Raw genomic sequence first — 16,275 nt, 5'->3', positions numbered from 1 at the left:
GAAATGCCCCCTATGGACAGCAAATGTGACTTAATTATGCTGCCTACTAAGATACTTTTAAGCCAGTGCTTATTCAATCCTTCACAGATGCATGCAGTGCTGCAATTCCAAAATATATTTCATAAAGCTCAGTGAACAATAAAAGATCATGACAAAACAAGAAGAGAAATATTTACTGTTGTATGTATGCTCTTATATTATGCTAAAATATTCAAATATGCTGATTCAACTTAAACTTATTTTTACCAACTAGGTGTGTATAGTATTAAATCTAATTGAATTTAAAAATGAATAAAAAAAAAACTATAAAATTCCATCACAACATAAAATAAATAAATAAATAAATTATATACTTGTTAGCACATCACTAATATGTGATAATATAATAATATGAATGAAGAAAAAAAGGCACATATACATAATTCTGCATTTGTGAATTAGGTGTCTTGCAGACGGAGGGATTTAATAACCTGTCATCTTTTCTGTGGACTCATCTGAGAGATTGTGTCGTTTTGAATGTATGAAATTGTATTTTAAATTTCATCTTCTCTAATTGAACGACACAGTGAATTAATGTGACGTTGTGAGGTGCGGCTCTGACGCCGCTGATGTTGGGTGGGGTGATGCGGCGTTGCTGTGGCGCAGTGATGCTGCTGTATTTGCCGGTAACCGCGGGTTACTGGGAGGCAGTCTATAAATAGCTCAGTGTTTCTGCTGCTGGAGTCACGGGAGAGAACACACACATGAGCTAAATATAACCCTCACTCGCTCTCTCTCGCTCTCTCTCCCTCTCCTCTCTGAAAACACAATCAGTGACACTTTGAAACTGCAGCAAAAATCCTTGATCACATAAATGCTGTATCTTTCTTTCTTTCTTTCTTTCTTTCTTTCTATTCTGAAAATGGATAAAACTGCAATACTGTTGTAATTGGTCGAAAAGAAAGCATGCAAACTGATTGTTTTAAAATGCAGCTGCAGTACATTTTTTACATCTTTCTTCTCCCTGGGTGACCTGTAAAATGTGTGTGAGAGAGAGAGAGATTTTGTCCTTTAATCTTTAGAGGTCTGTTTCAGCTTCTTCTTGTCTTCTCTCTCTCTCTCTCTCTCTCTCTCTCTCTCTATATATATATATTTTTTCCCATTTTCCTTTGTAGTGCTTATGTGTAGAATGATAACACTCTCTATCTATGCCTGAGTCATTCCAGATGCATTGATACTGACAGATCATGGTGAAGAACAGGGACGTGTGTGTGTGTGTGTGTTTGTGTGTGTGTGTGTGTGTGTGTGTGTGTGTGTGTGTGTGTGTGTGTGTGTGTGTGTGTGTGTGTGTGTGTGTGTGTGTGTGTGTGTGTGTGTGTGTGTGTGTGTGTGTGTGTGTGCGCGTGCATCTGGTAGTGTGTGTTGTGTTTGAGGTTTTACCTTTGTATATTTTAAAGTGGTGAGAAATGTGAATAATTTGTGAAAAAAAATACATTAAATGCCTTATTACTCTTCATATAATCATGAAAGAAAGAAAGATGGACCAATGTTAAACAAAAACCATCGTAACCGTGTATATTAGGTTAAAAAAATTATGGTCATATTTCAACCCAAATAATAAAAATAAATAAATAAATACATAAATGAAAAATTGGTTTATTGTTAAAATAATAACTGTTGAATTGAATTTTCTCGACGGTGCGTCTGTAAGGGGATCTTTCTGTATTTCTCTGTCTCTTTTTTTCCTGAGATGAGTCTCTATGTGGTTGGGTTCATTACTCTGTAGAAATGTATTTTCTCTTCTCTGAGTGAATGTGAGTTTTTCTGAGCGCTGCTCATGTTCAGCGGTGAGATGTCTTTTTTGGAGCTTGTGCGAGTTCCCATATGAGATTCCAGATCGCAGATCATGTCTCAGACGTTGTATTTATCAGTCCATCATGTCTCAACATCTCCTCTCACCTGCGTGTTGTTTTACAGGATCAGTTTATTCGCAAATCAGAACACATTTGCTGACATGTCCATCAGCATCAAGCCCAAGACACCTGCAGCCTCTTCATTGACAATAACCTCTCCTCTCATGAACATCACGTGACTAAACATCAGGACAGCATTAAAGAGAGAGATAGGAAGAACGAAAAATAAGGAAGGATAGAAGATGGAAGAACAGAAAAAGGAAGGAAAGAAAGAACCGGAAGAAAGAACGAAAGGAAGGAAAAGGATAAAGAACTAAAAGGAAGTTAGGTAAAACAGGAAGGAAGGAAGGAAGGTGAAGCAGGAAGGAAGGAGGGACAGAAAAGGAAGAATGGAAAAAGTAAGGAAAGAAAGAATAACGAACCAAAAGGAAGGAAAGTAAAACAGGAAGGAAGGAAAAACAGACAAGAAGGAAGAAACTAAATGGAAGTAAGGTAAAACAGGAAGGAAGGAAAGAAGTAAGAAGCAAGGAAGGTAGATAAAAAGGAAGGAAGGAATGAAGAACAAAAAGGAAGGTAGGTAGATCGAAAAGGCAAGGATGGAAGGATAAATGGATAAAAGAAAGAATGAAGGAATGAAGAACGAAAAGGAAGGTATGGGAAAAAAAGTCAGGAAAGAATGAAAAAATGAAGAATGCAAAGGATAAAAATAAGGAAGTATGGTCGAACAAAAATAGGAAGGATGTTAGAGTAATGGAAGGATAGATGGTGGAAAAGTAGAATGAAAAAAAATGAAGGAAGGAAAATGAAAAGGAGAGTAGGAAGAACAGGAAGGAAGGAAGAATGAAAAAGGAAGCAAGGAATGTTAAACACAAAAAAGAAAGGTAGCAAGACTGAAACAAGGAAGAAATGTAGAACAAAGGAAATAAGAACAAACAGGAAGGAAGAATGGAAGGAATAACAGGAATAAAGAAAGTGATAAAAAGGCGAAAGGAAAAATATCAAATGGCAGACTGAAAGAATAAACTGAAAGAAAGACCAAGCAAATAAAAGAACAAACAAATGAAAAGAAACAGAACTGGAGGATAAAAACTACAGAACGGATACAAACCACTTATAATAAATGTTTGGCATAATGAAAAGAGCAAGTAACAGTGTAAATGTGCAAAAAAAAAAAAACCTAAAGAACAAAAAGATGAATGAAATGATGTCAGAGACAGAACAAACATAGGAATAAACAACAGAACAAACGCACGAAAGGAAGCAGCGGTGTTCGCAGTCAGAAGAGAAGAGTGGAAAGAGTCTCAGATTCACCTTCACTGATGCGGTTTCATCTCCACGCATCTCAGCGCTTCAGGAGTTTAAACTAGTGCGCTTTCATTTTAAAACACTTTTGATATGGTTACACCTGTCGTTTAAACGAATCCGGTGTTTTCGACCCTCAAAAACTGAGACTTTTGAAAAACGCCATTTTAAAATGAAAACGCACTAGTGTAAACACAGTCCTTAATCCACTGCAGCCCTCTAAACACAAGACAGATGAAAGAAGAACGAGAGTGAATAATTATTCCTTCCTGTTCGACGGCCAGCATGCCACAGGCTGTGGAAACAGAGCGCGGGAGTCGGCCGGAGGCTCCTTAATGTGTGTGTGATGAATTATGTATCAGTGTCTGCAGGGCCTGTTGTCTTCTGTGTGCTGGATGATTGAATGAAGGAAGAAATGGAGGATGTGAGTCTGTTCAAACAGCACCATTAATGCTGTTGGTTTAGGCAAGCGTCACTATTACAGTATCCTTCCTTCCATCCATCCGTCTGTCCATTCATCTATCTGTCTGTCTGTCATTCTATTTATCCATCCATCCATCTGTCTGTTTGTCTGTCTGTCTGTCATTCTATTTATCCATCCATCCATCCATCCGTCTGTTTGTCTGTCTGTCATTCTATTTATCCATCCATCCGTCTGTTTGTCTGTCTGTCATTCTATTTATCCATCCATCCATCCGTCTGTTTGTCTGTCTTTCATTCTATTTATCCATCCATCCATCCATCCATCCATTCATCTGTCTTTCCATCCATCTATCTGTCTGTCCATCAGTTCGTCTGTCTGTCTATCTATCTATCCATTCATCTATCTGTCTGAGTGTTTGTCTGTCTTTCATTCCATTTGTCTATCTGTCTGTCTGTCTTTCCATCCATCCATCCATCCATCTGTCTGTCTGTCATTCCATCCATCCATCCGTCTGTCTGTCCGTCTGTCTGTCTGTCTGTCTGTCTATCTATCTATCTATCCATTCATCTATCGGTCTGAGTGTTTGTCTGTCTTTCCATCCATTTGTCTATCTGTCTGTCTTTCCATCCATCCATCCATCCATCCATCCATCCATCCATCCATCCATCCATCCATCCATCCATCTGTCATCTATTTGTCATTCTATTTATCCATCCATCCATCTGTCTATCTGTCTGTCTGTCATTCCCTCCATCCATCCATCCATCCATCCGTCTGTCTGTCTGTCTGTCTATCTGTCTGTCAGTCTGTCTGTCTGTCTGAGTATCTTTCTGTCTTTCCATCCATCTGTCATCTATCTGTCTGTCATTCTATTTATCCATCCTTCCATCCATCCATCCATCCATCGTCTGTCTTTCCATCCATCTGTCTATCTGTCTGTCTGGCTGTCATTCCATCCATCCATCCATCCGTCTGTCTGTCTGTCTATCCATTCATCTATCTGTCTGTCTATCTGAGTATCTGTCTATCTTTCCATCCATCTGTCATCTCTCTGTCTGTCATTCTATTTATCCATCCATCCATCCATCCATCCATCCATCCTTCCATCCATCCATCCGTCTTTCTTTCTTTCTTTCTATCTATCTATCTATCTATCTATCTATCTATCTATCTATCTATCTATCTATCTATCTATCTATCTATCTATCTATCTATCTATCTATCTATCTATCTATCTATCTATCTATCTATCTATCTATCTGTTCATCTACCTGTCTGTCTATCTGAGTATCTGTCTGTCTTTCCATCCATCCATGCATCCATCCATCCTGAATACATGGCATGAAAATGCTGCTTTATTGAATTTATTTATTTATGTGAAACATAGCTAAATACATTTAGGGTGGTCTTTGTTGACAGGGGCCGGCAGTTAATTTAGAAATAACTTAGAAATGCTCTAGTAACCCTCTAGAACACCCTAGCATGCTGTTGAGTTTTGCACAGCTGAGCACCCCTCACGGTTTCCTCAAAACGTGTATAAATCTGGTGTATTCTATTGAATTCTAACTGGCATCTTTATAGTTTCTGCGAAACCGACTCAAACAACTGATGTTGTGCTCTTGTCTGAGGCCATAGCTTACATCTCAGCATATTTTCTGTCTCGTATCAGTAGATATGCAGTCGTATTCCTCTCCAGAGATGTTGCGATCCGACTCCAGGCCTGAGAGCAACTCCCAACGGTCTCCCAGAGGGTCTTATCTCCTTCATTAATCCATCCCTCTATCGCTCTTTCTGTCTCTCTCTCTTTGTCTCTCTCTCTGCTCGCTGATAACGGAGAACATGGAAATGTCAAGGATATTTTATTGCCGTTTCTATGAGCCTGAAGTGGTTATGTGAGCTTGCACATGCCCTTGGCATTTTTTTGTGTACAGTTTCTGACAAGCCTTTTATGGTGATGGATTTTTGCTGTCGGTTTTTGAACATTGTGTATACAAACCAAATTTGGCTGATGTTTGAAGAGTTTATTTTTGTCATCCTCCATAAAAACAAATGTATTTTTAGCTGTGGATTTGACAAGCACTTCACTTGACCTTTGTGTACTTCTTTGTGTTTGTGCAGGATGGCTATTCAGGTGGATAAGTTTGATTTTGACAGCATGCCCGTGACGGACCATGATGCATTGCGACTGGCCACAGTACGCCAACAGGAAGAGAAGAGACAGCAAGTGCAGGGAGGGCTCATCAACAGCACGCTAGACATCCACTGGACCATCATATCCTTTACTGAAAGCAGCTGTCCTGATAACCCTTACAGCGCCACTGAAGCTGAACACATCTGAGCTTACCTTACCCGAGTGTTACCTCACGCCGGGTTCAGACTACACAGTATTTTTGTCTGTTACGATTGTCACTGTGTCAGATTGTGCATGATTTTGACTCCTAAATTCTTGTCGTGTCATGCACAAGAAACATGACATATTGCTTTCAGACCAATCATAGCTCGACATCTTTGATGATGTGCATGATGTCATCAAAAAGACGGAACTAGCGATTGATTCTGGACAGTGTTACTCATGTTGATGAATAATTCTCATCAACAACATTTTTTCACTGACGAAAATGAGATGATATCTAAATAAATATTGAATGACAAAAACAATGAAGAAAAATAATGAAGAAAAACAAGACGAAAATGTTAGGGAGGGGTGTGTGTAAATGTCTGAGAGAAAGAGAAGAGCGTGATGACACAAAAGAGAGTTTAATATAGTCCAGTTGTTTGTGCGCACACAGAAAGCCGCCTCTCAGATGTCACGAGTACTGAATTGAGCTCTCTTTTGCGTCTTTTCAAATACACACAAAATTGTCAAAATGTTTGTTTTGACAAGTATTCACATAAACACAGTCGATTATGTCTTAATTGAATGTAAAATGTCAAAAGACTGATTAAAACTAAATTAACACTGCTTCTGGAAACAAGAGCGTAAACAAACAATGGCTACTGAAGCGGCGAAGGAGAATGTAATGAATGATTTGCTAGCTTAAATTAAACATGGCAGTCTTCACAGGACGTCGTGAAGGGACACAGATTGCTATCCTGTGTGACCCACTATGCGAAATAAAACAATTGATTCTTGCATCCTGACACCAATTGTCTTTTGACACCCTACATCAAATGGATTGTGCCAAAATCAGGCTGATATCATGTGGTCTGACCCCAGCATTAATCACCATAAAATCACTGAAACACACAGCCTTGAATGGCATATTGCTTTTATATAATGACGACAATGTCATATACAGTACATAATTTATAATATTCTGTTACAATTTATCCCTTTAGTGGTTTTTACAATATAGATTTATCCAAAGTAGCTTTAAAATGCTGGCAACAACAATTTGATAGATGTCTATATAGATTTGTACATAAATAAGCAATGCTGTTTATCTAATCAGATGTTAGAACTTACAACTTCTGTTTTATAATGATTGATAAGCCATGACAGTCTGTGTGCTCACCCTCATGCTGTTACACACCCGTAAGACCTTTGTTAATCTTCAGAACACAAATTAAGATATTTTAGTTGAAATCCGATGACTCTGTGAGGTTTTCATAGACAGCAATGACAAGTTCCTTCAAGATCCATAAAGGTACTTAAAACATATTTAAATGTGAGTACAGTAATATTATAAAGCAATATTATAAAGCTATGAGAATATTTTTTGGGGCACTAAAAAAAAACAAAATAACGACATTTAGTGATGGCCGATTTCAAAACAATGCTTCAGGAAGCAGCGGATCATAATGAATCAGTGTATCGAATCTGCTGTTCGGAGCGCCAAAGTCATGTTATTTCAGCTGTTGGCAGTTTGACACGCAATCTGAATCATGATTCGATACACTGATTCATTTATTCTCCGAAGCTTCCTGAAGCAGTGTTTTGAAATCGGCTATCACTATATACGTTATATATACGGCCTCACGGAGCCATCGGATTTCAACTAAATTATCTTAATTTGTGTTCCGAAGATTAACGAAGGTCTTACAGGTGTGGAACGGCATGTGGGTAAGTAATTAATGACAGAATTTTCATTTTTGGGTGAACTAACCCTTTAAATGTTGTCTCATCCAATCAGATTTTAGAGTCCAGTTTATAAATCTGTTTTCAGATGAACTCTCCTGGCAGTTATTTGTTGTACTCCAGTGTAAGAGCTTTGGCTTTGGAGTATGTAGAGTGAAGCAGGTGATGTAATGTGCTATGGATGTTACGTGTGCCCCAACTGTGAGGACGACCATCAGACAGCATCTGTTTCTAACAGCTGGACATACTAGAGGAGACACGTTTACGCTGAGTTTGATGCACTGACATATGGTTCAAACTTATGGCACTTGTGTGTGTGTGTGTGCACGTGTGCGCGCAGTTCATGTACTTACCTATAGTTTGAAGACAATTTGTCCCCAGAGGTAAATCTGACAGAAATGCCCTTTGGGGACGTATGGAGACGTCTTCAGTTGAAAAAAAAAAAAAAATGTTATATAAAAAATGTTTTTTCCATGTAGCTTTCTTTCAGGGTTTGGATTACCAAAAACAACAAAAATAGTCTGGCATCATACAGTGGTGTTCGTCATTTCTCCCATTTGTTTCAGGAGACTGACACCCTGACATGAGCCCTGAGCGCTGTACACTCTCCACTGCGTCGTCCCTCATTTTAATAGCGTTTAAACGCCCCCGTGATTACTAGCACTTGTTCTCTTCATGAGTCGCTTTCGACTGCGGAGGCTCAATGACACTTACAAAATAATAAACAACTGAAATAATAAATAATAAAGAGATACAGTCCCAAGCGGGCGATGTGTACACGTTTCAGGAATTTTGGCATCAGCATGACTGATCGGATGTGTAGAAGCTTGTGCTTGATTGGTTGGGTAAAAACACAATGATATGAAGAGATGAGTAACACATGAGGGTTGTGTTCAGTGACGCCCTGTGGAAGACTGTGTTCAAGTTTATACTGAGCCTGTGGATCAGAGATGCCATCGTGCCAGTCAACCAGCCATAAATGTGCAAATATACAGTGGGTAGGGAAAGTATTCAGACCCCCTTAAAATTTTCACTCTTTGTTATATTGCAGCCATTTGCTAAAATCATTAGTTCATTTTTTTTCCTCATTAATGTACTCACAGCACCCCATATTGACAGAAAAACACAGAATTGTTGACATTTTTGCAGCTTTATTAAAAAAGAAAAACTAAAATATCACATGGTCCTAAGTATTCAGACCCTTTGCTGTGACACTCATATATTTAACTCAGGTGCTGTCCATTTCTTCTGATCATCCTTGAGATGGTTCTACACCTTCATTTGAGTCCAGCTGTGTTTGATTATACTGATTGGACTTGATTAGGAAAGCCACACACCTGTCTATATAAGACCTTACAGCTCACAGTGCATGTCAGAGCAAATGAGAATCATGAGGTCAAAGGAACCAAGGTTACAAAAAAAATTCTGCTGCACTTAAGGTTCCTAAGAGCACAGTGGCCTCCATAATCCTTAAATGGAAGATGTTTGGGATGACCAGAACCCTTCCTAGAGCTGGCCGTCCGGCCAAACTGAGCTATCGGGGGAGAAGAGCCTTGGTGAGAGAGGTAAAGAAGAACCCAAAGATCACTGTGGCTGAGCTCCAGAGATGCAGTCGGGAGATGGGAGAAAGTTGTAGAAAGTCAACCATCACTGCAGCCCTCCAACAGTCAGTGCTTTATGGCAGAGTGGCCCGACGGAAGCCTCTCCTCAGTGCAAGACACATGAAAGCCTACCTGAAGGACTCCAAGATGGTGAGAAACAAGATTCTCTGGCCTGATGATATTCTAAAATATCTTACTGCAGTGTCTCTCAAACAACTGTCTCACCGCAGCCACCAAGTGAACGCTCAGAGTAACGTTATAACATTTTCAACACTCTCAAATGTATCTAATATGATAAACAGAGCTGCGTTACCTCATACTCATGACCGGAAAAGTAAAAGAGGCGCCGGTGACTGTGGCATAATAAAAGATTCTGCGCTCAAACTTGGCGTCATCAAGCTACGCCTTTGTTTTGAATAGGCCTCTAGCGACCTCTAGCGCACATAATTCTTACATACTGCACCTTTAATTTCACCATTCAGTTTTACAATGTATACTGCATACATTTTTATTTAAATACAATACTTTGCAAAACAATGTGTTATAAATCAGTGTTTCTCAACTGGTTTGGTTTTAGTTTCCATATTAATTATTTAGCGACCCAGTACAGTCCCAAAATCATAATTATACTACGTAACATAAATGTTCTTAACTTTAAAATAATAGTTAGTTATAACACCTTGAACTGTATCAGCCCACTAATATGCAAAAAAAGCTGTAGGCCAAATATTGTATTACCAAGTGACAAATGAATTTGTGGCCAGTTTCTCCTTATTGTTAGACTTTAATTAGGCACACAGCCCTTAAGGTTTGCTATCTTGATTATTAAAGGGCAGCAAACCTCATTAAAATGCAGCTATTCATGCAGGATTATATGATTAGTTGCATTTTATTGTTTGCATTCAGCGTTGTTGGTTTTTTGTTTGTTTTTTTTGTTTGTTTCTTTGTTTGTTTGTTTTTTTTCAGAATCGACCTGCAGCCCATTTTCGGCTCGTTAACCACTAGTTAAGAACAGCACAACATGTTCCTGGATCAACATCTTTATTGATCCTGGAATAACATTCCAATCAACCAATCAGATTTGAGAGAAAAATTTACAGTTTATGTCAAGTTTAGGCTTACATCCAGGGTTAGGAACTTATATGGCAGTTATTCGGTTATCATTTCCCTCTGATTTTAGGGATAAGTTTTGGGTAGGGTTAATGGTTCTGAACATTCACAAACACTCCAAATGTCCTGGACAATATTTGTCAATATTTTCTAATGTTAATGAAATGAATTGTATTTGATAAAATATGAAACTGTATTTTTGTATTATTATTGTCCACATCTGGCTGTAGGAATCTCTTCCAGAACTCAGTGTATACTTACATGGTTGAGTTGAGAAGAAGGCCATCTCTCACTACAGCGCTCAGCATCATTACACAGCTCACAGTGATAGCATCACTGCTGTTACGTAATAAGCTTTGTGTTCTCATCGCTGTCATTAGTGTCACTGTGTGCAAATATCTTGCCTCTGTCTACACTCTTGTCTTTGTCGCAATGCACAATGCTTTAATTCAGAAAACTTAGAGTGGCATGGTTCCTGGAAAAAGATAATAAAGGTCAGTAGTGTAGATTTGAACATCATTAAGGATGCACCAATATAGCAATTTTGGTTGATACCGATAAGCCATGTTTTCCTTGACCAAATGTGCACTCGTCCCTTCAGCGTCACGGGGAGGCCAGTGTGGAGGGGGTCCTCAACCAGCTCATCCTTGAACATCTGCAGCTGGCTCCTCTACAGTGGGGTAAGAACACTTTCCTCTGTCCGTCCCCTTCTTCATGAATACAGATATTCAAATATATTCACACTCAGAGGTTATTTGTCTCCAGCGGTGGATGTAGGACTGGTCTCTGTTCATGTTTCTTATTTGCATTTGTAATGGAGGAGAGTGTTAGAGGCCATTCACGCAGGTTCTTGCATCATTCGTGCTGTTTTATTATTGTTGGTCTGCGTAGGGATGCACTAGATAGATGTGTTTGACTGTTGCGGCATGTTTTGCTGTTTTCATTAGAGCTGCGTTTTTAATTGGGCATGAAATGAAATTCAGTTCCATTTTTTAAATGCATGTTATTGATCTTACTGAGAACAATTCATCCAAGCATGTGTTTATGTATTCACTTTTTGTCCTCTTAAAGGGATAGTTCACTCAAAAATGCAAATTCTGACATAATTTACTCACCCTCAGGTTGTTCCAAACCCGTTTTTTTTTTTTTTTTTTTTTTTTTTTTTTTTCTGTTGAAAACAAGGAAAGATATTTTGAAGAAAGTTTGTAACCCAGCACTTTTGGCCACCATTGACTTCCATAGTATCCTTTTTTTATTCTTCAAAATATCTTCATTTGCATTCAGCAGTACAAAGAAATTTATACAGGTTTGGAGTCAATGATGACAGAATTTGCATTTTGGGGTGTGATGTACATCTCAATATGTAAGAAAAGATTGTTACTATTTCCACTTCTTCACAACTTTTCTTCACATATAATATTATCCTTATCCTCTAATAAAATTCCACAAGCTATTTTAAGCTTAAACATTAGATTTTTATTTAAATTAAATTAATTTTATGTATGTGAATGACTCTTTTCCACTTGTCCACTGAAGACTAATTTTGAGAACATATTTGAACATTAAAAATTTAAATATAGTTTTTATGGCATCACAAGCTAGTTTAATATAATAGTTAAAATTCATATCAATCAATCAACACATGAAATACTGTCAGAAAAATGTGTAAAATTTGTATATTTAAAGTTACTTCAGTTTGTAACCTCAATGTGCACCTTATCTACCCTTAGATGGTGCTTATATTAGTACTTTAAGGTTCCATATTAGTAGGGGTGCACTAATTAGGTGTAGATGAAACAAGCGTGCTGCACAAGTCCTGAAAAGTACAGCCAAAGTGCCTCACTTGCCCCCATTATAGGTCATAAACCCCGTCCTGTCCATGTAATCTGATGGGACGTGATATAAATTAAACAATTAAATTACACTTCAAAAAAATTTTTCCCAAAGATGGTTTCTGTAATTTTATGTAATTTTTATTACACTGTTGTAAGTTAAAGTGTTCGTTGATGCTGTAAAAAACGGGGGTGTGACATCAGGATTGACAGCTGTGATTGACAGCTTCTCAGAGCGAAGTAGTCACTGAGGCACCATCTGACTTTTTTCAGGACTTTTAGGAGGAGATTGGAGCTTTAACTTTAATTTCGACATTCCCACAACTGTTTATTTCACACTAACATAATGAGTTGTTCTGCAGTAAACTGTACAAAACGATTATGCAGGAGTGTGTCTCTCAAAGACACTCAGTGATCAAAGTTCAAACCTATGTCTAACCTCTGGAGCCACCCTCTCATGTGTTTCCTCTGGATCTGGATCTGCAGTCTGCATGCCTCTTCACTTTCTCGGTCAACACCATTCCGAACACATCACACGTTCATGTTTATTCAAGCTAGCAGACCTGTGTAACACTAATGCATATTCATGAGCTCATAAATGTTGGAGGACTCATCTGAGATGACCAGACTGTGACATGAAACATGTTCCATATCACACGGTGTTCATCTCTCTCTCTGTGTGTGTGTGTGTGTGTGTTACATTTGCGCACAAGTGGCTGTCAGAGCACTAGTGTCTTGTTTATCTGTCATTTTGATAGACCTGTCGTGTCGTGTATTTCATGTTTTATATTTGATATTTGTAAAGGAATTATTTAGCAGTTTTTCTCTAATATCTATATTATGTCACTCACATGATCATATACTAGATGGTCTTTTGATGAAATGCCACCTATAACAAAGACACTGCGATATCGTACCTGCAATGTTGTTTTTGTTGCAAAGTTGGAATTTTCCCAATTTTAAGTAAGCAGAACTATCAAGTTTTGAGTTTGTAGTACTCATGCTTGTTAATTGCACCTAACTTTTTAAAGTTAATTAACTTTTTTATTTTGAGTTCTTGCAAATTAAATTAGTTATTTTCTAGGATTGTTTTTTTGAAAGGATATTTGTTAAGCAAAACGTGTTAACATACAAAATTTGACCATGCATTATGTTGAAGTTTATTTAAAGGTTAAAATCACTTTACACTTGCATTTAGTTTTTAGCGAGTGATATTTCTGATCCCTGCGCACACACATACTGTAATAAGTAGAGACATTCAAACACACAAGAGAAGCAGCAGAGCCATTAAAATTCGTTCCCATCATCAGCGGCATTTATTTAGCGGTTAAATGCGGTCAGCGGTCTTTAATGCTTTAATGGACCTATCAGAAGTCTCTCTCTCTCATGCATTTATCAGAGATGTGAAAATGGCAGGACTCTTGATTAAAACCCCATCTGAGCTTCAGAATGTGTGATGGCTCTTTCTGCACCTGCTTGTCTTCCAGTCCAAATTGACAAATATTACAACAAGACCTGCAGCGGGTTATTGCATATTAGATGGGGGATTAATAGAAACTGAAGGCACAAATGTTTTCAAACTTTTAAGAGTGCTATTTCTAAAACTTAGCTATGGTTCAGATGGTTATGGTTCTCTAACTCTCCAACCCCTCTGAACCCTGATGGATGGATGGATAATTGGATGGATGGATGGATGGATGGATGGATGGATGGATGGATGGATGGATGGATAATTGAATAATTGGATGGATGGATGGATGGATGGATAATTGTATGGATGGATGGATGGATAATTGAATAATTGGATGGATGGATGGATGGATGGATGGATGGATGGATGGATGATGGATGGATGATAATTGAATAATTGGATGGATGGATGGATGGATGGATGGATGGATGGATAATTGAATAATTGGATGGATGGATGGATAGATAATTGAATAATTGTATGGATGGATGGATGGATGGATGGATGGATAATTGAATAATTGGATGGATGGATGGATGGATAATTGTATGGATGGATGGATGGATAATTGAATAATTGGATGGATGGATGGATGGATGGATGGATGGATGGATGGATGGATGGATGGATAATTGAATAATTGGATGGATGGATGGATGGATGGATGGATAATTGAATAATTGGATGGATGGATGGATGGATAGATAATTGAATAATTGTATGGATGGATGGATGGATAATTGAATAATTGTATGGATGGATGGATGGATAATTGAATAATTGTATGGATGGATGGATGGATAATTGTATGGATGGATAATTGAATAATTGGATGGATGGATGGATGGATGGATAATTGAATAATTGGATGGATGGATGGATGGATGGATGGATGGATGGATGGATGGATGGATGGATGGATGGATGGATAATTGAATAATTGGATGGATGGATGGATGGATGGATGGATGGATGGATGGATGGATGGATGGATGGATGGATGGATGGATGGATGGATGGATGGATATTTTTTGTTTGGATGGATGGATATTTTTTTGTTTGGAAGGATGGATATTTTTTTGTTTTTATATATATATATATATATATATATATATATATATATATATATATATATATATATATATATATATATATATATATAGGTTCAGTGTGTTACCCCTGTCCACATCAGTTGACATTGATTGATGCTTGTTTTTGCTTTTTCACATCATGGAAGTGAGTGATGTACTGTAACCTGGTGATTGTCTATGTTGGTCAGCATCTGTCGGTGCTCTTATTTGCAAAGAGCTACTAAAAAACCCCAAACAACTTAATCAATGAATGTGCTTCAGGATGTTTGATGCTTTGTAAAAGCTTAATGACTTTAGTGTGATATACTTTTTTTTTTATCTCATCAGCGCAGTGTGAGTAACGACAGATTAGTGTTAAAGCTACAATCTAGTGTTTTATTCATTTCCGTACTTGAGTCTATTTGCTGTAAGTAAAGACAGGTACTCTGCGGCATCCTGCGTTACCGTGGCAACCGGCAAGGATTCCGATTATCCTGTTCATTTGCACCGAGGGGCGATGCGGCACCGTTCGTTTCAGCCACTGATTGCCTTCTGTATGCCCCTGTGTGTGTGTGTGTGTGTGTGTGTGTGTGTGTGTGTGTGTGTGTGTGTGTGTGTGTGTGTGTGTGTGTGTGTGTGTGTGTGTGTGTGTGTGTGTGTGTGTGTGTGTGTGTGTGTGTGTGTGTGTGTGTGTGTGTGTGTGTGTGTGTGTCTGTACCTGAATGTGTTTGGATGCTTGTCAGTCACACATTTCCTTAGAAATCAGCAGAATGCGGAGTGTGTGTGTCGTAGGCTCTTCTTTACTATCCTAGAGGTCATTAGCTGAATTTGGATAGTTGATATGAATTATTTTGGGAAGATGCCATGTCCTGAAGACATTTTAAGCAGCATTTTGCTAGTTTTTTATATTAATTATGCATCAGATTTTTACAAATTCATGCTAATTGAGAGTCTACATGGAATATTTGCACTTTTAAAAAATTGATTTGTCATGCAAGGCTATTTAAAAGGAACTAGTGAAGGTTAAAAAGGTGATTTAAAATGGTGACTAGATACACATACCTAAGATGTACGATTTCCTTATACTTTAAAACTAAAATTTTGATAATAAAAAATATTTATAAATAAATGCTAAAAAGGTCCATGAACACATTATATGTCAACAACGCACAGATTAACTGTCTTGCGTTTCATTGGTTGCTGTGTGCTCCATCCTGGTTGCTGTATGACATGTCTTGCACTTCATTGGTTGCTGTGTGACCTGTCTTGTGTTTCATTAGTTGCTAAGTGCTCCATCCTGCTTTCATTGGGTGCTGTGTGACCTTTCCTGCATTCCATTGGTTGCTAATGAAAATGTTAGCAGATCAGTACTCTAGACATATATAGACGCCAAATGTGATCTTTCTTTCACTCTCTTTCTCTCCCTCTTTCTTTCGTTTTTTTTTTTTTCTTAATAAAGGTCAGGGTGTGCAGTTGAGAATTAATGATGTTCACA

The 16,275-nt window shown here is 38.0% G+C and overlaps 1 protein-coding gene across 2 annotated transcripts in view; it reads left to right on the top strand.

Moving 5' to 3' along the window:
* Nucleotides 1–16,275, top strand: part of trappc9 (trafficking protein particle complex subunit 9) — a 243,329-nt gene that overhangs the window by 154,201 nt on the left and 72,853 nt on the right. For both annotated transcript variants that reach the window (XM_067411133.1, XM_067411132.1), the window contains 2 exons: nt 5,737–5,890; nt 10,997–11,087. In XM_067411133.1, coding sequence (XP_067267234.1) covers nt 5,737–5,890; nt 10,997–11,087 — 245 coding nt within the window. The remainder of the gene's footprint in view (nt 1–5,736; nt 5,891–10,996; nt 11,088–16,275) is intronic.

This window comes from Chanodichthys erythropterus, chromosome 15, assembly GCF_024489055.1.
Source record: "Chanodichthys erythropterus isolate Z2021 chromosome 15, ASM2448905v1, whole genome shotgun sequence".
Classification (NCBI taxonomy): Eukaryota; Metazoa; Chordata; class Actinopteri; order Cypriniformes; family Xenocyprididae; genus Chanodichthys; species Chanodichthys erythropterus.
This window is presented reverse-complemented; position numbering and strand designations above follow the sequence as displayed.